The following is a 25,038-nucleotide window of genomic DNA, read 5'->3' as shown; positions in this document are numbered from 1 at the left end:
TCTATTTTTGATTTAAAAAAAAAAAAAATGCATGGTGATTAGTGGGCAGCATGTCTGCCTAACTGTCCTGAGGGTTTGGGTTTGAAATTATTTTCTGACCTGCTTATCAAAAGGGTTACAGGAGTGGTTGAGCCTATCCCACCTGTTGTCAGGCAGCAGGCGGGGTACACCCTGAACTGGTTCCCAATTGGAGGGTACATGGAGACAGACAAGTCACACTCACAATCACACCTAAGGGGAATTTAGAATCTTTGATTTGTAGTCCATGATTTGGGATGTGGGAGCAAATGGGAGTGCCTCGATTAAAAACCCATGCAGACATGGGGAGAACATGCAAACTCCTCACAGGTGAGGCCAGGATTTAATCCCCGGGGACCCGGGTTTGAAATCCATAGGGATAAATGGTGCTTTGCGGTCATCCACTGTGGAGCCTGCTTGTTGGCCAAAAGTTAGCTGGGAACAGCTTCAATTCACCCATGATGCTATATCCTCACTATGAGGATATAGAAAATGGATGGATGGAAAGGAAAATGCTTAAATAAATCCAGTTTATCAAGAAGCACTGGACCAATTGGCCAAAAGACAAAAAAAATTCCTCAAAAATAGTTGACTTCTTCATCTTTTCCTTTTGTGCTGTATTCATTTATTTTATGTACAAATTTGAATGAAATGTGAATGGAGCAGATGAAATTATTAAAATTTGGGAGGAATAATGTGGTTGATACAATTAATTTACAGTATGTGTACCATGAAAATGTCTTGAAAGTAGCAGAAGACAACATTTGCATATTTATAATGGAATAGTTTTATTGCTCGTCTAAATTAATGAACAATATTGGCAGACTGTGTTGGAGTAATTCATGTGATGTACAGTATTTCTGACTTCACTAAATTATGATTCCTATAATAAACTGTATTTTTTTGTGATACATTTTCAAGTGCAAAACTGTATTAACACTATGAGCGTGTTTTATTTCTGTGAACCAATGTTGGAAAGAGTGCATTTGTAATGTCGTTACTCACAGTCATACAGTGCTTCTGAATGTTTGTGAACAGAGACTCTGATTTTTTTTTCGCTGATTTGTGGATTCCGGTGGACTCGTACATCCCCCCCCCCCCCCCCCCATTCACATTCGTCCCGAAGTTCAGTAGATGCCTCAACACTCGTAATTCATCAGTTAAGAGCCACTGAGCTACTGCTAGCCTGCTAACCGCTGCTAATAAACTTTTGTCAATATTTGTCTGCCACTTCTGTCATTTGCACCAGGTAAGATGACTTAGATGCTATTTATAAATGTATTCAACAGCCTGCCAAGTATTTTGTGTCCGTAGACATACGTGAATATATGTAAAATTTGATTTAAATGAATTTAATAAAATGTTATTATATAAAATGATTTAAAGTAACAACACATTTTTAAGCTAACACGTGTAGGCTTTAAGATATTATTATTAGTTATAATAATATATCGTCTGATAGCGAGATAATTTTGAATATACACAAAGAATATTAATAGGTTGATGAAATGATTAAAGAGAAGTACATACATTTATCGGAAAAGTAAGCTTCAAGTTATTAGGACTTCACTGAATATGACTAGTTTTACTTGTAGCTCTTTTGTTTTTTTTTGTGCGTAGCTTTTTGTTTGTTTGTTTATATGTTTGTTTACAGCTAAACTACATAGCATTAGAGGGACACAAATGGATTGGTTCCACTGTAACCAGTGCTTTTCAAGATCAGGATCAAAGTTTACCCTGTCCACCTGTGGACACATCTGCTGCGAGGCCTGCATTAAATCGGGCAAGCCTTATCTTTTTTCATAATATTCTGATGCCTTGTAATAATGATTGATTGACAACATAATTTGAGTCCCATCTTTTGTGATTGTGTACATTCCCTTAGAGCAATGTGTCATATGCGGAACCAGCTGCAATTATCGGTACATCACAGATCAGGTTGGTGATCGTTATCTTTTGAATGTCGTGTTTGTCTGGACTCGAGCACTTAGAGATAAATAAGATCATACAAAATAATAAAATACTCCACAGGCTATCATTCGATTTAAGGCATAATGCACAATTCAGTTTATGTAGTTACAATAACAGCTAAATTGGTCCATATATTTACTAAGAGGGAAGAGTGGTCCTATTAAGGGGGGTATGCAGCACATACAAAATATATTTCAATTATAAATTTTCCAATTGCACTATGTTACATTATTGCGATAAAATCTTGTATTCCAATACCACCGCATCCCATTTTTTTATGATCAGTGGGCTCTTATCTGGTCAACTCAAACACGACTGGATACAGTCATTACCATGGGGATGACATCACGAGGGGATTGCTCCGACTGTATTTTAAGAAAAGTTGAAGGAAAAAAATGTGTGAGTGGTCACCGGTGCTAAGTACAGGCAAGGACATTCATGTAAGGCTTGCTTGCTGTATGTTCACGCACTTTTAATACAAGACGACTCGCAAGCAAGCAAAAAAAATGTTATTTCGGCTAGCAAGTTACTGCTAGCGCTCATGGTTATGTGTAAAAATGCCACCGTCCTGTTGATTACATATTGACCACAGCAGTGAATTTGAGCATTTTTTGAGACAAGGCACATACTTTACAATTGAAAAATTCCACGGCACACCAACAGACAAAAATGTCACAAAAACTAGATACAGTGTTCCCGTTATTCACGTGGGTGACGTTCCTTACACCCCTACAGATAATGGATGCAGTACACGCTGGCTACGCTATCAGTAATAATGCCAGCATGTGTATGTAAACTACCATATGATGGCGCTCACGAGACAGTGAGAAACAATTACAATTCACATCTGGATGCAGAAGAAGCTTATATTACCTACACTGGCAGTGCTTGGGGCAATGTAAGCTTCTTCTGCTTACAGATGTGAAATGCACTTATTCCTCACTCCCTTGCAAGTGCCATCATATGGTAGCTTACATACACACTGAAACGCTTGTTGGCAGGCATGCTAAAAGTGTAACCGGTGTGTTTAACTCTACTTTGACGGACAAGTCACACAAGAATATTTGCAAAAGCTGGAGTGTGCACATAAGGTGCCATGTCTAATGTTGTGCCTCTGTTATTTTTTTACTTTACAATTGAATTAAATTATATGTATAATATAATTATATAATTATAAAGAAAAAAAACTTTGAGACCAAAATCCACAAATATGTGGGGCCACAAACGGTGACCCACAAATGTGCAAGGGCACACTGTGCATCAATTGCTGTTTGTACTTATTGCCATCTAATAGAAGACCAATTATTTCATTTCTGTCACTCTGGCTCGCTTGGATAAATAGATGTCCAAAGATGCATTATTTATTGTCAATATATATTTTTGAGGGCGGCACGGCGACGCAGCTGTAAAGGCTTGGCCTCACAGTTCTGAAGACCGGGGTTCAATTTAAATGAACTTTAAAACTATTTTTTTTGTTAAATGAATAGGAACTTAATATGACTTGCACAGTCTTACAATCCCGCTGAAGGAGACTAATTATAATGAACAAAAGTATAAACGTAACACTGTGCCGTACTCAAAAGATCCTTTTCTACTTCCACAAAAGGCCTTTGTTTGTAACAACTTTTTATTTGCTGAGATAATCCATCAATTTCACGAGTATGACATAAGATGCTGATTATAAGTTGTGATTATTGCAAAGGTGTGCCATACGATGCCCGCAAAAAAGGTCACTCTCCAATGTATGTTTACTGTATTGGGGTAGCCTAGGGGTCCAAGTGCAACACATTCTTGATTTTGCAAGGATCTGTACACAATCCCTGGAAGCTGAAAACGTCCCCATTCTTGCATGGCCAGCATGCTTATTGGACGTGCCGCCTGTTGAGAATCTTTGGATAGTTCTGGATCGGTGTGTAAGGTAGCATGTTGTAGTTCCTGCCACTATCCAGTAGACCAACATTCCACAGACCACAAGGACGTGTTGCACTGCGTTAGGCAAAAGGTGGTCAGACCAGATACTGACTGGTTTTCCGACCCCACCCCATCGCCTAATAAAGAGTGCAAAACTCCACATTTTAAAATGGTCTTTAATTGTCGGCTGCCGAAAACGCATCTGTACAGTAAATGTGTTGCACTATGAGCCCAAAAGCGGTCACACCAGATACTGAATGGTTTTTGCAGGGCACTCGCATTGTCATAATCTTGACTTGTGCTGTACCATAATGTTAAATAGGTGATTGGAAACGCCAAATTCGGGAATACATTAAATGCTGAATTATCCTACAACTGTACTTGTATGTGTTTACACTGTTTACTTTTTGTTGTCATAAAAGAACAGATCAAAATCAGCAATTTTAAAGTTAATAAAGTTTAAGAACTGTTTTGTTTGTTTAAAAAAAAAGGATCTCTGTTGTAGATGAAACCACAAGAAAAGGTGTTTTTCAAGGATCCTGTGAAGCTCATCCAATCACGGCTAGAACACATTTCACAGGTATGTTCACAGAAAACCCTGTATTAATACTGTATCTAAAAGCGAACGGTCTAAAGGTGGGTATTCCCTCAGATTGCCGATTTTCAACGGACACAAATGGAGCGAGCAACAGCGTACTTCAAGCACAAGTCAGTTGAACTGGAAAAACATCTGAAAGAAATCACACAGCAGAGTTACAGGTGACTTAAACGTGTTGATTGGTCCCAAAAATTGTGCAAAATAATTCTTGCGATGGTCACTTCTTGTTTTTTTTTTCCCATAAGGCAAATTGCTGAATTGAACCGAGAGAATGCTGATCTAAAAAGTCAAAATATGGAGCTAAAAAGAGAGATGGCAGAGCTAAAAAAGCCTCTTTCGCAGAGGCGGGTACGTCTTTTTGGAGTTCAAAAGAAAACTGTTTGGACTAGTTTGTTTGATACAAGTCTGCTCTCCGTAGGTCTCCCCAGGACAATTTAACACAAAGGGGTAAAAGCAAATTTACTTCTCACAATTTATGACTTATGGTGAGGCTGTAACAAATTTTCGTCCCATATACAGTGTTCAAAGGATCTCTCTTCCTGTGGCTGTCACTTCTCCAGGTAATACCATTGATTCAAGCATTTCTTCCTATGAAGTTATTTTGTTTCTATCATTTGTCTGTAATTTGGCAGGATTATGGAAATCCTCCCCAACCAATTTCCGATGAAACTCTTTGCAGGGGTGTGATAAACAGTATTATAGTGTTGATCCAAATACAGTTGTAGAGGGATTCTCCAAATATCCCCAGGGTATAATTACACATAATTCCAAAAATGCAAGAGAGGGGTACTTTTTGGAAGTTTTTTTCTCTAACTTGAATGCCAATCTTTTTAATATACCGCGGACCCCCTCTATTCACAGGTTATAGGGACCAGTCTGGATCGCAAATAGCAAATGTCAATGAATAATTAATGCCAGTTATAACTATATTGTAGGAGAAAATAATTATACACAGTGATACCCCTCCTCCAAAAAAAGAAAGAAGTAATTAAAAAAATAATTTGGTGAATATTCTGCCGAACGGCAAGTATTCGGATGTTCATTGTATTGCTGGTCAGTGTAAATGTTTATATTCAAGTTCAATTTGTTTTCTGTCTCCAGTTACCCCTCATTTAAGAACTATGAGGTATGTTTCACACAGTCAACAATGATATTTTCATGTATAGAGGCAGCCATAAGAAAAGTCTTTCCATCATCTTGGGATCCATGGTGTTTTGTGGTTTTCAGTCAATTCGAATCAGCAGATTCTCCATTGTGGACAAGAAACAGAGGTCTTGCATCTCGTACAGTTAAGTAGCGGGATTATTCTGTGTAATCAATTCATATGAACACAATGCTCTCCTGTACACACCTCTGTCCTCGTGGAGCTGGGTGATATGCAAAATTCATTATTTGATCAACTTTATTAAGTTAGAGAAAAATGTGTATGCTTTACTCAGACTCCTGGATCGACCACTTCTTTTTCTAGCCACAGCCCTCTACTTGGACATGGACACAGTTAAGTGTTGGAGTGTTTTATCTCCTTAGTTTGGACAAACTAGCATTGATTTTCTTACATGAAAATGCCTTGACTGTCCTGTTTTTAAAGGGACTCCGGCCTCTGTCAGCCCATCTATCAGGTGAGGAATTCTCACCTTTACAGTCGTTTCATGCCATTTGCACATGTCGTTGTTCACATTTGTCATTGTCAGATCACCAAACCTCTACCGGTTTCAGACGATGACTGGATTATCAATACACTCGCCGAGGCAATAATCAAACCTGCTCTATTTGAAAAGACACAAAACGTTTTTGTGGGGAAAAAAATAATTTTTGTACACATTTCAAATGTTGCAAATGTTTTTGTGGACAACAAAAAGCTGTATTTTTGGTACACATTTCAATTGTTGCACTATGTTGTTTTCCGTTAAGTAATTTAGGAGTCATATGAGCTCGCTGATCTGGTTTCTTCATGTGGCTTCTTATTCCTGGGTTAGTGTGAGACACTATATATCCCCACAAGTGTGAGGGCCACTACCATTAGTTCCACAATGGCTTGCAAAATGCATTATCAACATGAAAAACGTTATATGATGCATTGTTCTTGCACATACTAAACATATTTGAATGTGTTTTGGAGAAAAAAAAAATAAAACAAATGAAAACAAGTGTTTCAGACATTTTTACAAAATTTAACCAAGTCAAATGGCTCAGCGCATGTACACTATTGAAGATTAAAAGCACTATTGTGCCATTCAATATATTTCAAAGATATTTTCTGATCATATGTTGTGATAAGGCAGCACTGTGAGGTGACTGGTTAGAGCATCTGCCTCACAGCTCTGAGGACCAGGGTTGAAATCCTGGCCCCCCTTGTGGAGTTTGCATGTTCTCCCTGTGCCTGCATGGGTTTCCTCCCACTTCCCAAAAACATGCATGAATTGGACACTGTAAATTGCCCCTAGGTGTGATTGTGAGTTCAACTGTTGTCTCTATGGCCCTGCAATTGGCTGGCAACCAGTTCGGGGTGTACTGTACCTCTTGGCCGAAGATAGGTGCGATAGGCTCCAGCACCACAGCGACCCTTGTGGGGTTAAGCAACTTAGATAATGGACAGATAAAATGTTGTGATAACCACCTAAATGTAATTGTTCTTTGTATTGTTCAGCTACACATAGTCTATACTGTTTCCATATCTGTTTGGATGATGAGAATGCAGGAAGCAGAGAATGCAATTTTGTGTTTTCTTCGAATAGTGAAAGTGAAACCATTATTTCAACAGATGAGTCAAATGATGCAAGGAGTGTGTTTTGGGTACATACTGCAGAAGTGAATGGCAACGTTTGTCACTTTTTTTAATCTAAACCTGTATAAGTTAAACAACAGCAGGTTAAAGGAGGACAGTGTTTAGTACATGAAATAATTGGACTTATTAAACATAACGGCAGCAGGCTCCAAATCCAAAGTGCAAGATGTCAAATTAAAAGGGGAAAATGTCCAGTGTGCATTCCTTATAAGGAATAATGGGTTATTAAGGAATGATTACACAAAATGTCAGCGGCAAAGTCAACAGAACCGTTGTCTCATCCACTGTACTCAGGTACCAAAAGAACCACCATTTTAAATTACTGCTACAATTAGCTATTCTGCAGTTTATATCTAAACAAAGAAAAAATATATAGCAAACCAGTGTACATGTTTCTTTCCTATTTACAGTAACACAGGCAGCAAAATTCTTCAGTTTCAAATATATTAAGATAAGCAGAAAATGAAGTAAATATACATGCCTCAATGGGCTTGTACTTGGAAGACTAAATGTTACAATCATGCTTCAAATAAAGCAAAATGTATTTACCAAGTGACAACTAAGCTTGCTGGTGGAGACGGTATTAGGAGTACTCAGTCAAGACGAACCTTTAAGAATGGTTCTATTGCTTTAATCCATAACAACAGATTCTTGGTCAGTCTCCCCAATGACCTGAGCTGAAAACCAATCTCGCACCTGTTGGTAACTCATTTTAGATTTCTTGCATAATATGTCAAGGTCTTTTTCGTTGAGTGATCCTGTCGATAGGAAGTAGTTTACTAAAGGCTGAACATTTGGGGAACCCGTACAGGTTCCATTCACTTGAGATTTACGTTTGCGGCTACCTCCGAGCCGCGGAGACGTTCCCGAGCCATTAGGTAAGCCGGCATTACTCTGCTGGGCGGCAAGCTCTGCCAGGAACTTGTCACGGACCCCCTTGACCCATCGCAGCTGGCCGTTTTTAACAGCGTAACGTGTGTCCCCAAACCACTGGATAACATCGGCTCTTGGTAAACCTGTAACCTTAACAAGTTCTGTGTAATCTTCACTCTTGGGCCACTGGCAGCGTAAGAAGTGCTGCTTTAATAATGCCAACTGCTCCTTGGTCTTCCTTGGTCTGCCAGCAGATGTTCGGGATGTAGATGCTGTTGAGAGGTGTAGATTATTGCCCCTGGCTGAGTGGACTGACTTCTTTGATGTGCTGATGCTGTTGGGGGGCTGTTTGTATGGTGACGCTGTAAGTGGCGGCGTTCCAGAGGGGGAGGAGCAGGGAGAGGACTTGAATGCATCGGGTGGTTCCTGTGGAGGAGCGAGTTCGTCAAGCTTGCAGGGCTTCACCAACTGTAAAGGTTCTTCTTCACTTTGTTCCCCGTCTTGCAGACTGTCTCCGTCACCGGAGAGATCTTCCATAATTGCTTCATATCCCTCTCCCTCCAGGTCCCGTTCCCCAAATGCCTCGAGACTGTGAGACAAGAAGGTCTGAAAAAAATGTGAATTTCTTATTGCATTGCTTCGAGCTCCCTCCTGGCCCTTCTCCGCGGGATTAAAAAAATGACTCTTTTGAGTCGTAAGTGAAAGAGGTTCACTTTGTTGGTCGGGCTTGCCTCCGACAGCTGTGAAGCTAGAAAAGCCCTGGGCTGCTGCCAGGCTTCCTCGTCCGACTCTAAGCTGGTAACGGCTGTCGCTGAACCATTTGCGGATGTCATTGCGGCTCAAACCGGTCTCCTCCTGCAAGCGCCTTAGCTCCACCTCTGCGGGCCAGTTTTCTCTCAAGAAGCTCTTGCGGAGTGCAGCGAGCTGAGCTTTTGACTTTTTATAGCGTCCATGACGGTTTTGTTGCGGAGAGGATCCTGAAAGGTCTAAGGACATCTCTGCAGCGGCATCGATGGCGGCAGCGGCAGCAGCTGCGGCAGCGCTTGACACCATGTCGCTTGGTGGACGGTAGAAATAAGAATCCTGAGGTGGCGGCAATGTGGAACTGAAACATGGGGAGGTGGATTTGGTTGGTTTGTAAGAATCTGGTGATTCACATTTTGGTTTCTTTTTCTGATGAGTCACACTGGGGAAAATGGGCTCCGCTTCACAATCTTTATCCTCAATTACTTTGGTTTCCTCACTTGTTTCAGTGGAGTCATCAAAAGAATATGGCACTGATAGTTTCCGTCGTGTCTCCTCGATCTCCTCTGATGACCAACTGATACCATATTTAATTCTCTGTACCATAAACCAAACCTTGACTTTGTCCAAGGGTAAAGAACACACCCGTGCTAGGGAGTTGACCTCAAGTGACGATGGGTACGGAAACAAGTTAAAGGCTTGGACCAGCTCTGGAATGGAGTCAAGTTCACGGGTTTGATCAGAATGTGTCCACACCAATTTGAGTTCTTCTGACACAAGGGGCAAGCACACAACAGAATTGTGGTTGGTGGTAAAACTGGATGCAGAGCCCGGACTGTTTTCTGATGACCTGGCAGAAAGATGCAAATCTTTAGCAGCGCGTTTATCTTCTTGCTTTAATTTACAAGCAGTCTTTGTCATTTTGCCATCCAAAAACTTCTTGGCTGCATATAGTCCCACTGTGCCATTTTGTTCCTCGTAGGTCGCCATCTGGGCCTTGTACCTCGGGTCTTTCACCTAGAAGGAAACAGGGGGATCTTAGATATTGATCATCTGGTAAAACATGTCAGAGTGCTACAGTTTATATGCTTTAGTGTTTAATTTATCTTTTAAGAACTGTTGTTTTATCCTCTTTGTCGACGTCAGTTATCGGACAGCTGTTTCCCCTCCCCCTCTACTTTGAACTCCTTATTCTGAACTCTTACTGAAACGAGTCGTATACCCTGTCCAGACTGGGTTCCCCTCCCCCAAAGTGTGGTGGGTGACTTTTGTTTTGTGTGAGCAGGGGGGGCGGGAGGCATGGGGAGCACTGGTCGCAAAGGGTGGGAGCGCAGAGAACGGACATCCATGAGAAAACCCTTCACGGTTTACGTTCTCACCCTTTTCTCGTTGAGCTTTGTTCCACTTCCAAGAGAAGTAGAGCCGCTTCACAAAGGCAAACTGCGGAGAAACCTGTGAACTTGGAAATGAAAAAAAAATGTCAGTATTGAGTCCTGATTTTTTTTCCTGGTAAAAAAAAAAAAAAGTAGCAAACAAAACGAAAATAATGAGTTTGAAAAACGTAGTTAAATGTTAAGCAACAAGTATGTATAAAACTAGCCAAGTCTACAATTGAATCTTTATGTAAAACTATTTTGAATTAATCAGTGGATAAGCAGTTAATTACAAATACCAAGTTCATGTTTGTTTTTTCATTTGAGTGTATGAATGAGTGAGTAAACAGCTTGGGTGCCATTCTCCATAATTAAAAAAAAAAATAAACAAAGAAAATGAAAGAAAAGTGAATTTTCCTGAGGAGAGCCCATGTTAATTGGGAATCAGAGGGAATAGTGCGCATCTTGTTTTGAGAGTGCGCCATGGCCGAAGATTTAGGTCGCTTTAGCTACGCAAGAAATGTGTAACCAAACCACGAGCAGACTCCAACACCACGACGTTCGTCATTCGTCACCTACTGGAACAAACGGGGCTGGCAATTTAGTAGCCGCCCACGTTGTTTTTGCCCTTTTTTTTTTTTTTTTTTTTTAGTTGTACTTTAACACAAACATTGCAATTAAAAAAAAATCTATTTTCGAAGTGAGAGGGGCGATTGGGCCCAAAAGTTACTCGATGTGCCACTAACAATGGTAGTCGTGAGTGTGTGCGTGTGTGTGTGTGCCCCTTTATGGCGTACTAAGTAAAACGCTTCAGTGAACTGGCGCACTTCGCCGCCAGACACACTTCGCTTTCACGTCAAATAAAAATAAAACTTACCACCCCACAAAATCCGTCGACCTGGGGCTCCGTGCGAGAGAAAATACAAACAAAACGAAAAAGGCCAGCTCCCGTTTGGCGAGAGGCGGCTCCAAATGGCCGAAGTTTGGAAGAAGACTGGACACAATGCCCGTCCGTCTGGCGGCTTGACCCTGGTCTTATTTAACCGAGCACCGCGTCGGATTACCGGCCGAGGCACGCGAGATGCGACGCCGAGCAAGTTTGTCGCCCTTTTTCCCACTCCCTCTCGCTCGCTCGCCGTTTGGCCGTTTTTAACTTGCAACTGAGAGCCGTTCAGTCGCGATCGCTGCTTAGTCCGCGGCCGCTTTTGTTCTGTTGAGAAGTGTTTCCAGTGTCCGGCCAGATCGAGGCGAGGCGGAGCCGCGGACCAGGAAGCCCAGTGAGGCCCAACTGACTGTCACGGCCTCGCCGGGGTGGGTGTGCCAGTCTGCCGGGGAAGGCCTCACATTGGTGGGAGCAAGCGTCTGTACAACAAATCTCGGCCAGTGGCCTCAACACTTTTTTCATACGTCAACCACGCTGCGCGCCCCCTTCAGATCTGGCCCACATACTATTTACGAATCAGAGATTTATTTGTGTAGACAATCATTTATTCCCCCACCAACCACTAGTGTCCGCAACGCTGCACTGTGCCGTCCTTCCCTTTTTATTGTCATGGTGTGTTTTGAAGTGTTCATCAGTATATAGTGACGTTACAATGCATTACATGCAAGAGAAACTGGAGTTTGACATGAAAACAAACAAAAAAGACCACTGTAGAGAAAACGGGGTTTCTCTAGGTACTTGGGCTTCCGCTCACATTCCACAAACATACATGTGAGACTGAATTGTCTTTAGGTGTGCATGTAAGTTTCAAGGGTTGTTTGGCTACATGTGCCCATGAGCGCACTCGGCGACCCAATAAGCATAAGCAGTGTAGAATAAGCTGTACTATATACGTAGAGGGCCGGACAGGTCATTTACATCAAACTGGAGTCAGAAATTAAATGACTACTGTACAGAAGTCATCTGAAGGGTCGTAGCCTTCTCAAAAATAATGGACGCGCACAACACTGTTGGGTGAGGTCAGAGGCCATCAGATCATGAAATGGTAAATGGACTGCATTTATATCATACTTTATCTACACTGTCACAGTGTGCAAAGGGTTTTAACCCTAACACCTCACAGTCACAGTCTTACACACACACACATACACACACACACACACACACACACTCATCAATGGGCAACTGCGGCGGTGCAAGGTGGGGCAGCAAATAAGGCTTCACTGTCATGCTCAGTGACACTTTGATACGCAGACAGTTGTCGTCAGGATTTGTACCAGAGATCGACCCGCTCTACCAGCTGAACCACAGCTGCCCATGAGTCACCACAAAACACTTTTCCCAAAAATGCATCACATCTGTGGTTTTCAATTTTCACTCATTTACAATATCCAAATGGGATTTGATAAAGTTCCACACTTTGTTTTTTGGTAGATCCTCCTGGTTTGGTTACCAATAGCAGCATTTTCTTGTCCTGAGGATTTTTTTTTCCCCATGAGGAGATGGTTATTCAGGGAGACTACTGTGATGAAATAAATTGTATCAGATGTGTCTACAATTACCTCAGAAAAAAAAATGCAATTGTTTACGCCATCAAAAAACATGTATCCCAAGTGACAGAGCGGTGAAACAAACTCTTTTCCTTTTTTTTCCAAGATCCATCCATCCACCCATTTTCTATACAGCTTGCCTACATTAGGTTTGCAGATGATCTGGAGCCTATCTAATTGACTGACATTGGGCAACAGGAATGATAAACCTTGGACTGGTCGCCTGATATTGGAAGCCTGCACAACCATTCATATTCCTATTACACCCTTGGGTAATTCAGTCGGTTAACAGGTTACAGAGTAACGTGTACCAGGAGAAAACCTACACACACATTGGGTGAACATGAAAAGTTAAGATTTGAATTTTCAATTAGCCCAACACATTTTAGGGGTGTGGTAGCATTAGATGTTACATTTCGTGTTTTTAAGGAGAGAAAAAGTCTTTCCCACCATTTCTTCATTTATCAAGACATACTGGACCGTATAGAAGCAATTAATTACATTCATACAAGTATGTATGCTTTAACATTTTATCAAAAATAGTACTCCGCTGCATCCACATCAAATATTAGACAAAGTAGCTTCATGCGTATCTGAAATAGTTTTACATTATTCAAAATATTATTATAAATAATAGAAATTAATTCATTAAAAAATTAATTTCACCAAACCAGTTGTCTCAAGTGGGAAGGGCACAAGCTTCTTGGTGGGGAGGCACAGCCCCTGTGGCCGGTCTGTCTCTCATGATTCAGTTTTATTTATCTGTCTGTTTATTTATTTTGGGTTGCGCTCCAAACTCCAATTACTTATTTATTCAGAGTTCAACCGACGTAAAAATCTGACTCCAAAAGTTGCACAAAACAGCCAAGCTAAATTTCGTGTGTCCTGTGCTACCACTGAAAAGGTATCAATGATTTCAAAAAGGGAAAAATACACAAGAATTTTTGTGAGGTGGATGTTTTCCCTCTTTTGATTGCTCAGTGCGCCAACATATCTCAACACAATATTTCAATAACTATGGTAGAACATGGTAGCAAAGAGAGCATGCAGTCATATATTTAATGGTACAGTGTAGTTGATTTGGTTTCGATAATACTGTATTGACATAATAGTGGCCGTATTAAGAGTCGGACCAAGTCTGCACTGAAGGCCCAAGTACCAAATGCAAAGCACACAACAGTACTGTATTTAACACATATTTCATCCAACAACAGATGGCATCCCATTTCCATAAATTTCCTCTAGGAAGAATTGTTTCAACATCAGAAAAAAAATTAGAGGTTGACCAGCATTCCTGACAAGCACTGAAATCAAATTTAGAGGTTTCACCATAGTAGCCATTCAAACTTCCCGGAGTCTTTTATGTAAACAGACACTTGTGGTGATTGGATTAAAAAGTAGGCACAAAAGATGTTTTCACTGCCACATCGTCTTGTGGTTAGAAATGGTTGCTTGCTAAGGGAAGCAGAAAGCGTGGCATTCTTATGAAAGAAGGGACAAAAGATGAGAGCCAAGAGATATATGGGACTTGGGTCAGTAGGAACTTCAGGGATGTGTAGTCTTCTACAGCCCGCCCTGAAAAAGCAAGCAAACATACATGACATACAAACACCATGAACTCACTTTTTAATTTTTTCCCCCCCAAAAAGAAATTCACCATCGACATCTTTGATCCCGTAACGCCTCGCCAGGTCACAGGTCAAGAGGATTTTTCCGCTCAACGACATCAGGTCTTTATCTTACGTGCCAAGAGATAATTCATTACAAAAATGGTAAAGAAGCCTCTCTTATTAAAGCTTATAGGGTTAAAACATTTGCTTACCTTTAGCGAGTTTGACAACGCACAGGCCACTAAATTCAGTGGTTTCACCATTGGTAAATAAATTCTTCATCTGAGGACAAAGCAATCAGGATATTTAGAAAAAAAACGACTGCATCTCCACATGCGAATCTATCTACCTTGGGATCTACTCCATCCGGTGCAAGCACGAACTCAGAAACTAGCTCTGTCTTCACTGGTCCAGGCCACAGACTGACAGATGCTACGCCCCGGCTCCGAAGCTCCACAGCCATGTCGACTGCCATTCGGTCACACTGTAAAGAAACTGAATCTTTAATTCATTGCTTTGTATAGAAATCTGGGAAAGGATGAAAGAACAACTTACTCCCGCTTTCCCAACTCCGTATGGCACATTGAAGAGATATCGCAAGCCTCCCATGGATGAAATGTTGACAATCAAACCCTGACCTCGAACCACCATTATTCGGGAGGCATACACTGAGCAGATATAATGGCTTCTACCAAATTGAGAAAATAATGACTTTAGTCCATTTAAAGATCCATCATTATACACTCGTGTGATACAAGTACTAACCCACCCAATGTTGGCGGGTCGAAAACCTTTTCGAGCTGCTTTCATCTATGGCACTGTTGCATCAATTCCATTGACACATTGCCTTTATTTTGCACACATACTTTACAATGATTGTTGCATTTATTCCTGTAGTCCCCCCCCCCATAGAAACCAAAGAATGTACAGTATATGTATTTCCCAAAGGTAATATGAGAATATCAGCATGGTCAATGAATTCAAAAAGACAATACACAAGCAACCATTTTAGCAAAAAGTGGCCAAAAAAAAAAAAAAATACTTGAAATAGCCAAAAACTGTCTAAGGCTAATTAATGCAACCAAAGTGGAGCAAATTCAAATACTGTCCCAACTTTGTTTTCGTAGATTTTGGGAGCGACAACGGAACTCTGGTACAAGCGTGCCCATATTTTTAAGTGGTTGCGAAGCGACTTACAAGGAAGGAGGCTTTTCTCATGGTCGAACAAATCTTTTTACATTGTAATGCATTATTTGCAATAAATATACTAACCAATTATTTTATGAGATAAATTATTAATATTGTAAATTGGACAGATGGGTGAGGTGATTTTTTTTAAATTTAAACATTTAAGAAACATGTAAGATATTTTATATCATTTTCAAAACTGGAATTACATTTCATTATTTACGTAATCTAAAGTAAAATACATACAGTAACTGACCAAGTTTAGGTGGAGAATGACTACGTTAATGCAATACAAGAATATTATTGGTGAACCGGATTAGAAAATGCAGCAGGCCATATGCGGCCCTCACGCCACACTTTGCCCACCTACACCACTTCTGTCAACAAATTACCACTTTAAAGATAATTTACGTTAATTATGATTGATTTTTAACTGTTGGTCTTTCTATCTCTCTCTTTGGAAAGCAATGACGAAGTACCTCAGGCCTGTGTTGTTGCAGGAATCCCACAAAGATGGATCACTCTCCCAGAACTTTTTCCCGTGGTTCTCAAAGATAGCCTGCAATAACACACCATATTGATCAGGGAGTAAATCATATGATGGATCTCATTAGCATTGTTATGGATCATCATATAATTCCTTCAATGCAGATTTGCCTTACTTTGGGTTTCAGTTATGTGGATCCAATTGGACTAAGTTTTTGTTTTTGCTATTAAATGACCCTTGGGGTAGGGGGGCATGAACCAACCGCTATCGTTTTACAAATATTGTATTTTCCATGTAAAATAAATATAAGTGTGAACCTTAGGCTTTTCCACAAGTAATTGGAGTTTGGAGCGCAACCTAAAATAAATAAACAAGCAGACAGATAAATAAAACTAAATCATGAGAGACAGACGGGCCACAAGGGCTGTGCCTGCCCACCAAGATGCTTGTGCCCTTCCCACTTGAGACAACTAAAAAAAAAAAAAAACATTTTTATTTGCATTTTATTCTGTCATAGAAGCTATTAGTTTGTATTACAAAATACTAATGTAAGTTCTTTATTACCAAGATAATAAATATGAAGAAACATGGGGGGGGGGTAATGTGACTAATGTACATCATCATGTTGACTCGCAACAGTCCAGCACAATTTTTCAAGTGAATCTGCAGAATAATTATTAATCATTTATACAAGCAAGTGGTTGAAATTGCAACCAGTTCAGACTTGTGGTTGTATCTAAATATTTTGCGGCTCATTCGTTTGTTCCTGGTAAAAGCTGCACCTGCTTCCCTTCAAAGATGGAAAATGGAGAAGAGCACACATAACTAGCACATTCGAATATGCACTGAACTCCAAGCTATATACCGACTGACTTTTTTTTCAACTGCACCTGCCATAGTAATTTTTCAATTTGAGAGATGCATCTGGTGTCATCTCCTAAATTGAACATTCAAGTGTTTTGCAGATATTTAAATATATAGATTATAGTATGTGACATCACGTGACTAAGAAAACATAACTACATTGGCTGGGTGTGAGATGGTGAATTTCAGACAGCGACTTGTAGCCAGTTGGATCTCAGAAGACTGAAAATATTGCATTTGATTTTTAAAGGTTAATTTTTTTTTTAATATGGCAAATTTGTTAACATTGAAAAGTTAAGATGAAATATAGCTATTGGAAATTGGACCATTTGGAAATAATGTGAATTTTACAACATAAGTTTTAGTGGCATTTTTAATTCAAATCCTGGTGGCACATATTTACTTCCATACAAGTGGCAACAACATCATTACACAAACCCAATTCTAATGAAGTTGGGATGTTGTGTTAAACATAAAAACAATATAATGATTTACAAATCATGTTTAACCTATATTTAGTTGAATACTCTACAAAGACAAGATATTTAATGGTCAAACTGATAAACTAATGGTTTTAGCAAATTATTAACTTGAAATTTTATACATGCAAAAAGGCTGGGACAGGGTCATGTTTACTACCACTAGTTCACCTTTTCTTTTAACATTAGATAAACTTTTGGGAACTGAAGACAGTTTTTTTAAGCTAGTAGCTGTAAGGTAGACATCTTTCCCATTCTTCGCTGATGTACAGTTTCAGCTGTTCAACAGTCCAGGGTCTCCGTTGTCGCATTTTACTCTTCATAATGCACTATGCATTTTCAACGGGAGACATGTCTGGACTGTAGGCAGGCTGGACTAGTACCTGAATTCTTTTACGGCGACGGCACACTGTTGTAACATTGTCTTGAAACAAACAGGGTTGTCCATGAAAAAGATACTGCTTGGATGGCAGCACATTTCTCCAAAACCTCTGTGCACCTTTCAGCATTAATGTTGCCTTCACAAATGTGTAAGTTATCCATGCCATTGGCACTAACAGCCCTGTACCATCACAGATGCTGGCTTTTGAACTTTGTGTCCCGAACAGTCTGGATGGTTCTTTTCCTGTTTCACCCGGAGGACAGGACGTCTCCAAATTTTAAAAACAATTATAAATGTTAGACCACAGAACACTTTTCATCAATTCATCAGATAAGCTCGGGTACAGCGAAGTGGGCAGCATTTCTGGGTGTTGTTGGCTTTTTCTTTGCAGAGCAGCGTTTTAAGTTGCAGTTACGGATGCAGCAGCAAACTAATTACTGATATTGGTTTTTTGTATTGTTTCTGAGTTCATATGGCGATATCCTTTACACGCTGACATTTTTTTGATGCAGTGCTGTCTGAGCAATTCAGCGAAGCTCCTTTTATACCCAATCATGGCACCCACCTGTTCCCATTAACTTGTTCATGTGTGGGATGTTCCAAACAGTTGTTTGATGAGCATTCCTCAACTTTTGTGCCACCTTTTTGCCACCTATTCCAGTTTATCAGTTTGAATATGAAATATCTGGTATTTGTAGTGCATTCAATTAAATAAAGGTTGAACATGCTTTGCAAATCATTGCATCCTGTTTTTATTTGTTTAACACAACGTCCCAACTTCATTGGAATTGGGTTTGTAAAAAAAGACAGCGTTCCGCTTTGGAGGTACTACAGTCTGTCAATTAGTGCATTGACGCCACCAACCTGTACTCCAGCGTATGCATTGTTGACCAGCAGATCCAGTCTACCACTCTGTTCTAGTTTTATGCGTTCAAACAGTTTCTCGATGTCGCCATCGTTTGTTGAATCACAGATGACTGGCACACATTTACCACCCCGCTCGGTTACCTGAGAAGAGAACATAGATATTAACTAGTCATAGAAAGCAGTCTGAGCAATTATCTGATATCCACCTCAAAGGACCTATAAAGTCCAGATGACCTGTTTTTCACAAACAAGTCCTCTTTATGCAGATGATTTTTTTGTTGAACAAAATGAAACTAACGGTTATGGCGGACAACTTCCGCAGTATTAGAAACTAGGTGGAGTTTTCCAAACATAGTCATACATTGAGTGTCCAAGAGCATATAGATTTTTACGCACCATTTTCCTCACTTTAAATTGGCTAATATTGTGTATAACGTGTTTCGGAGCTAAATTAATTTTTAAGATTAGATTTGTGGTGAGTACGGGAAAGAGTCAGCAGATGGCGCTGTGGCGAATTCAACAGTACTGAATGAACTGGAAATGAAAGGTCATTATAGACTAGAAATCGGGGCTCTCAAACTGGAGCCCCGGGGAAAATTTGCACCCTGCAAGACAATATTTTGTGGGCCCCACCTTAATATGAATGTTTAAGTTTAGTGCGCCACTCGAGAGTTATTTATTTTATGAATAGCACTTTTACAGTGTTGTGTGCGGAACTGACAAACCCACCAAGCACGGTGGGGTATATGGCTCTCACGACGTGACACCGACCAGGCTTGATACAAGCAGAGAAACATATTTCAGGGAGTGAAATTTACAGCAGCGTTGCCATTGAGAGTTTTATGAGCAGTTTTGCACACAACCGTCGCTTATCTTATTTTGTGTATAAAAACAAGAAATAAGTTTGAGAAGATAGTGTACGAGTGTATGTGCATCTGCGGCCCAGCCTCTGCTAGATTCTGCATCCAGGGGGCCTAAAGTAAATTGAGTTTGAGACCCCAGCCATAAATCTCTCTCATATTATCTCAAAGTATATCCTTAACGCGGGTTTACTGCAGTGTCTCTTTAGTACTTGGGGGGGAAACAAGATACTGAATTACAGCAGCTGCAATGCACCACAAAGTTGTTTTATTTTTTGTATGGCAAGAGATTAATCTTCTGGAACGCAGCCTGCCGAAGTGGTTACTGCCCCACCCAACTCAAGAGTTTACCTGCGTCGCGGTTTCTTTAAGTGTCTTTTCCTGACGTCCGGTGATGTAGATGGTGGCGCCTGCCTCAGAAAGCTGCAGCGCAATTCCTTTCCCAATGCCTCTGGATGCACCTGTGACCACACATATCCAGCCCGACAGAGACATGTTCTCTGTGGACGTGAGGGGGACAAAAGGATGGATGGATAAAATACATCACTCAACAACTGTCATAGATAATCCCATTTGAAAGGCAGCAAGAAAGAAGACTCAGCTGCCCTTCTTTCCTTTCAGGTGTTAAACGTTGAACGTCATCATTCGAGAGCCTCAACCACCAGGTTTCCCAACGGGGCATCATTTTACAGTCGGAAATTCTGACAACACTCAACTCGACTGATAAAATGTCACAAAAGTATATATGGTATATACAAATTATATTATTGTCTCAGTTACAAATGTAATTCCTGTGAATTTTGAAACCATTTAGTTGAATACAAAGCGGATATAATTGCAGGAATTTAAGGCAGACACGTGGAGATCTTAATCTTATTTTGGCTATTTAGACATCCGTAACGTGACACAGTTAAATATAAACGTATCAATTTCATTTGAAAAAAGAAAAACACCTTGGTGTTGTCATTCAAGTGTCCAGAAAAGCTACTTCTGTTTGACCCAATTTTGTATCACCTTTATCAATATTTAGATAAGATCATTCCTTTTCCCATGATTGGTTGCTTCCATGTAGAAGACCAATTTGTGAGAGCACTCATTTGTTATGTTAACAGGCTCAGGTACGGAAAAGGAAGGCAGAGATCTTCACGGGTATGTACTGTAGATAAGCTCAAGAAATACAAATTATCTGATTTCAGCAGGCATGAGCTATTTTAATTTATGTTTCACAAGTTTACTGAAGAATCAGAGACTATCACATCACAAATACTAGAAAAAGTTAGTTTGCCAAAATATGTCACATATAAAAACAATGCATTACAAATTACAAAGCAAATGTTAATTTTTCCTTTTTCCTCAATAGTTGGTACGAATGACATTCGACAGAATTCAGGTCATCAACCAATTTCAATATAATTCTTTTTTTTTTTTTCCACTAAAAACTTTAAAATGCACTTTATTAGACAACTCTTTAAACAAATGTGACAGGTTTTAAAGAACTCCAAATAGTAGTTTAGTTAATTTGTGACATTACACAGTCACTGTACACATCACAATATACACGTCCTAGATCCGTTAAACAATGGACTTTTTGAAGATTTTCTGCTTGAATTTCTTTTGAGATTGTGCACTGCCATGCTTAAAGATGCTTTTGTTAATGAGAAGACGGTTCTTCTTTAGGTACCATGGAAGAAAGTGGTCAGTCAGAAAACCAGTGAATCTCAAATTCTTATATTTTTTAATTGTTTTAGCATTTTACCATTTAAGTTCAAATGTAAATAGACATCCATGCATTTTCTAACCCGCTTATCCCCACAGGGGTTGCATGAGTGCTAGAGCCTATTCCAGCTTTCTTGGGGGAGGAGGCAGGGTACTCTGCAAACTGGTTGCCAGCCAATTGCAGGGCACATAGAAACAAACAATGCATTCACATTCACACCTACGGACAATTTTGTCTCTTCAATAAACTGATTGTGCATGTTTTGGGGATGCGGGAGGAAACCGGACTGTCTGGGGAAAACCCACACAGGCGGGGCTGAGATTCGAGCCCCAGTCCTCAGAACTGTGCGGCAGATGTTCTAACCCAGGGGTGTCAAACTCCCTTTGGTCTGTGGGCCGAATACAGCTTAATTTGAGATCAAGCGGGCCGGACCAGTAAACTCGCTGCAAAATTACATAGAACTAACAATAAGCCCACTTTTTTCCTTTGTATTAGTCACTAATACTAATAATTAGTGCAAAGAATGAGTAAATTATCAAAATGTTTATTAACAGAATTTTCCTTTTACATAATGAACAATATATTATGAACAAGAGAATAACATAAGAACATAAAGTATGTGCAATTTTAACAACACTTTTACACAGTTAAACATATATTTAAGTGTGTTGTACATAAAACTGATCAAAGAAATAGTAACAATGTTCCAAAAACATTTAGTACCAGCCTTGTGGAACTTAAAAACACTGTTTTCAACATCTGGAACGCAATTTGAACAAATGAATAACTTTCCCAGCAATTATTCGTCTTGCTTGGAATTTGCCCTTGAAACTTGACATCGTTTATCCTGCACAAGTGCATCAATATGAGGCATCATGTCCTGAGAAGCAGCCAATTTCAGAATCTCATTCAAATGCTTATGTGTGAGCTTTGAGCGCAGCTTTGTTTTATTAATGTTCATTAGTGAGAAAACTTGCTCACAAAGGTAGGTTGTCCCAAACCTGGACAATGTTTTAGCAGCTAGTGCTGTCAATGCGGGATAGCCTGGTAGGAGGTACTTGTAAAATGTGTCCAAGCTTACAGAGGCAAATCTGTCCTTCAGTTCTACATCACACTGCAAATCAATGATTTCAAGTTGTATGGCAACGGGCAAATCAGAAGCTTTGACTGTGAATGGTGAGCGAAAAACTGCAAAATCTGTTTCGAGTTCACTAAAAACCTGAAATCTTTTCTCAAACTCCATCAACAGCCCTGAAATCTTCTCTTTGTACCGTTTCTCGTCAGACTTAACGCTTGCTGCGCACATATCTTTTAAACAGGGAAAATGAGCAGGGTCACCACTTGCCACCTGCGTCTCCCATAACCCGAGCTTTAACTTGAATGCACGTATGCTGTCATAATACTGTGTTACGATTTTTTTGCAGATTGCTGTTTCTTCAGACGCGCCATCATTTCATTTACCTTCTGTTTTCTCAATTCTCCATGCAAACTGTATTTTTCACCATGCTGAGTTTCGTAATGGCGCCGAATATTGTATTCTTTAAGCACCGAAACTTGCTGCTGGCACACCAGGCACACGGGTTTCCCATTCACCTCCATGAACATATAAGAACATGTCCATTTTTCTTGAAAAGTCCGACACTCTGTGTCTACTTTTCTCCTTTTTGACAAAGACATTTTGCTGATGAGGGTGCGAGGCAAACGGAAAAGTAGATAATGCAATTGTCGCCAATAGACGCTGTACAGACGTTCAATTTTACCAGGTCAAGGTGGTCCTAGTTCCGCCGCAGTGTTGCTTTCATGTTGTCTGCACGTACTAAAACACTGCGCCCCCTAGCGGATAATACAAGAACTACGGATCCGGCCCGCATGTTTGACACCCCTGTTCTAACCAGTCGTCCGACATGCCACCATCTTAAACAGTGGGGAAAAAAAAAATCCGGAGGAGGAGCCAATATTTTGTCACAACACTAATTTTCAAGTCATTCTCACATGTTCAAAGAGCCTAAGGGGCCTGGCGACCTCTCTCTCTGAATATTTTTTTTCCCCCTTATCTTTCCAACTTCTCCATCCCCCTGGACCATGCGGGCTCGTATTGAAAGTAGTAGCAGATACCAGCAAATGTAGAGAGGTTGTTTGCAACAACCATTGAATGACAGAAGCTTCACTGTACCTTGTGGCCATTTGTATTATTTATTGATTTGATATTGATTTTACAGTTTAGAGTGGTTAACTTTTGGACAGCGTGGTAGCCAGTTGGCCCCCAAGTAGGGATTCGAAACAAGGACTTCTTGACTTTTCAGCATGCAGCACCATGCTTCTTTTTATTAGTCCTGATAGGTGAAAGCTGTCTGAATTATTAAAAAAAAAAAAAAAAAAAAAAAAAAGCAATGATGACTAATTGCAATAAAAATACACCCTTCAAAATGGGAGCTACTGTATATGGACGGCCGTTTGAGCATTTATCCCATATTTTTTGCTGGGGTGTCAAAACAACTATGTAGATATGACTTTCCTCAGAGGGCCATTTTGATTGTGACATTGTAAATGTTTAATCACCTGATCATATTACATATTGACAGGAATGTGAGTAATCGTTACTTTAGAAACCACTAGTGAAATCATGAAAATAACTTCATTTTATTTGATAAAAAATGTAGTTGCCAGAAAAAAAAAATGCTCACAATACTACGAATTGTGTTCAACAATGCAACTATTGCCTTGAATTAGTTTTAGTGAGGAAAGAGCCTTTTTGCTGGATAGCAAACATATCGAAATAATCCTTTTCAGCCACCGATGCTATTAAAAGATAAAACCACAAATAACAGATTCAAAAGCAGAGAAGCAACACACCCACATTTGCATATAAGTAGTTTAGAGAAAACCAAAAACAAAAGTGTAGGCACTATGTGGCAAAAAAAAAAAACAAAAACAAAAAAAAAAACTTTACTTAGGGTTTCCTCAAACCACTCTCAGTGTCGGTTTTTGGGCAGCAGATGTTGAATGGAGAAGGAAAAGTTTAAAGCAACAAGAGCACTTAAAGGGAAGAAAATGCACAGTCATTCCTCACAGTACTGTCCACAGTCCACAAGTAGTTCCGCGGGGTGGGGGATTTATGATCGACTGTCATTTCGCATTTCACCCCAATTGACCGTTACAATAGTCTACAAAGTCGCAGCAAGGTTTTAAGGAAAAACGTTAAAAAAAAATAACCGTTTGTTAGGCCTACGACAAATTTCAAAGTAGGAAAAACAAGAACTTGCATTCCATGTTTTGAGTGCCGATATGTAAATCGGCAATCTGGTATGCAAATGTAGTACAAATACATGAGCAGATCTCAATGCCATTTAATGTCATAAATGTATTAACACGAGTCGTTCTAGTATCACAAAATCAATACTAATTCAAAGACAACCAACAACTTACTTAAGCAGAGTGGCGTCGGATTTTGTTTTCCAGCAAAGTCTTGACGATAGTCTGGCAACAATCTGCAAACGGTGTGCTACTGATAGGAATGCAACGCCCCCTTTCTTCTTTTCGGAACCTTTAACCGTACTTGGCATCCATAATCTTGCTTTACTGCCCTCCTACGGTGACGCTTCGATTTTACAATTAACTGCATGTGTACCTTTCAAAACAATATAGTAGTACCCTGCATTTGCTTTAGTCTGACACGGCGAGCTCTGAACCTTGCATGTTTTTTTTGTTTTTTTTTTGCGTATTTGTTTTTATTTTTTCCACATTTTGATTAACATAACTATAGGCATACGGTGTGGCTCCCCGCTGAATGTGTATATTTTGGCAGTTCAAAAAGAAAT

The 25,038-nt window shown here is 40.0% G+C and overlaps 3 protein-coding genes across 4 annotated transcripts; 1 reads left to right on the top strand and 2 right to left on the bottom strand.

Moving 5' to 3' along the window:
• Positions 1-1,099: 1,099 nt before the first annotated feature.
• On the top strand, positions 1,100-6,645 carry LOC133510924 (RING finger protein 212B-like). The gene is made up of 13 exons (XM_061839419.1): positions 1,100-1,267; positions 1,673-1,801; positions 1,904-1,956; positions 4,406-4,480; positions 4,553-4,659; positions 4,744-4,846; positions 4,917-4,945; positions 5,018-5,058; positions 5,600-5,624; positions 5,726-5,786; positions 5,938-5,995; positions 6,087-6,117; positions 6,190-6,645. The coding sequence occupies exons 2-13, from the start codon at positions 1,702-1,704 to the stop codon at positions 6,251-6,253; spliced, it is 747 nt and encodes a 248-aa protein (XP_061695403.1). The 5' UTR covers positions 1,100-1,267; positions 1,673-1,701; the 3' UTR covers positions 6,254-6,645.
• A 671-nt stretch (positions 6,646-7,316) lies between these two features.
• homeza (homeobox and leucine zipper encoding a) lies at positions 7,317-11,681 on the bottom strand. 2 transcript variants are annotated; one of them, XM_061839417.1, is made up of 3 exons: positions 11,151-11,681; positions 10,280-10,352; positions 7,317-9,917 (listed from the first exon to the last, which is right to left on the bottom strand). In XM_061839417.1, exon 3 carries the CDS (start codon positions 9,888-9,890, stop codon positions 7,914-7,916), a length of 1,977 nt encoding a protein of 658 aa, XP_061695401.1. In that variant the 5' UTR covers positions 9,891-9,917; positions 10,280-10,352; positions 11,151-11,681; the 3' UTR covers positions 7,317-7,913. The 2 variants fall into 2 exon arrangements, with proteins under 2 accessions (XP_061695401.1, XP_061695399.1); XM_061839415.1 differs by having other exon boundaries at positions 10,280-10,359; positions 11,151-11,680.
• Positions 11,682-13,811: 2,130 nt separating this feature from the next.
• On the bottom strand, positions 13,812-24,802 carry dhrs1 (dehydrogenase/reductase (SDR family) member 1). The gene is made up of 9 exons (XM_061839418.1): positions 24,647-24,802; positions 19,855-20,003; positions 18,641-18,784; positions 16,044-16,123; positions 14,932-15,064; positions 14,726-14,860; positions 14,589-14,658; positions 14,424-14,504; positions 13,812-14,341 (listed from the first exon to the last, which is right to left on the bottom strand). The coding sequence occupies exons 2-9, from the start codon at positions 19,996-19,998 to the stop codon at positions 14,205-14,207; spliced, it is 924 nt and encodes a 307-aa protein (XP_061695402.1). The 5' UTR covers positions 19,999-20,003; positions 24,647-24,802; the 3' UTR covers positions 13,812-14,204.
• Between the last annotated feature and the right edge of the window lie 236 nt (positions 24,803-25,038).

Source organism: Syngnathoides biaculeatus, chromosome 13 (assembly GCF_019802595.1).
Source record: "Syngnathoides biaculeatus isolate LvHL_M chromosome 13, ASM1980259v1, whole genome shotgun sequence".
NCBI classification, from domain to species: domain Eukaryota; kingdom Metazoa; phylum Chordata; class Actinopteri; order Syngnathiformes; family Syngnathidae; genus Syngnathoides; species Syngnathoides biaculeatus.
This window is presented reverse-complemented; position numbering and strand designations above follow the sequence as displayed.

What these genes read in the sequence shown, in the direction of transcription:
- homeza (XM_061839417.1), bottom strand. Translation starts at nt 9,890, where the DNA reads ATGGCGACCTACGAGGAACAAAATGGCACAGTGGGACTATATGCAGCC.
- LOC133510924 (XM_061839419.1), top strand. Translation starts at nt 1,702, where the DNA reads ATGGATTGGTTCCACTGTAACCAGTGCTTTTCAAGATCAGGATCAAAG. An exon ending in GGCTAGAACACATTTCACAG is followed by an intron (nt 4,481 to 4,552) that starts GTATGTTCACAG and finishes GTATTCCCTCAG; the next exon opens with ATTGCCGATTTTCAACGGAC. An exon ending in AGCCTCTTTCGCAGAGGCGG is followed by an intron (nt 4,847 to 4,916) that starts GTACGTCTTTTT and finishes TGCTCTCCGTAG; the next exon opens with GTCTCCCCAGGACAATTTAA.
- dhrs1 (XM_061839418.1), bottom strand. Translation starts at nt 19,998, where the DNA reads ATGTCTCTGTCGGGCTGGATATGTGTGGTCACAGGTGCATCCAGAGGC. An exon ending in ACGGAGTTGGGAAAGCGGGA is followed by an intron (nt 14,861 to 14,931) that starts GTAAGTTGTTCT and finishes GTTTCTTTACAG; the next exon opens with TGTGACCGAATGGCAGTCGA. An exon ending in CGTTGTCAAACTCGCTAAAG is followed by an intron (nt 14,505 to 14,588) that starts GTAAGCAAATGT and finishes TTGGCACGTAAG; the next exon opens with ATAAAGACCTGATGTCGTTG.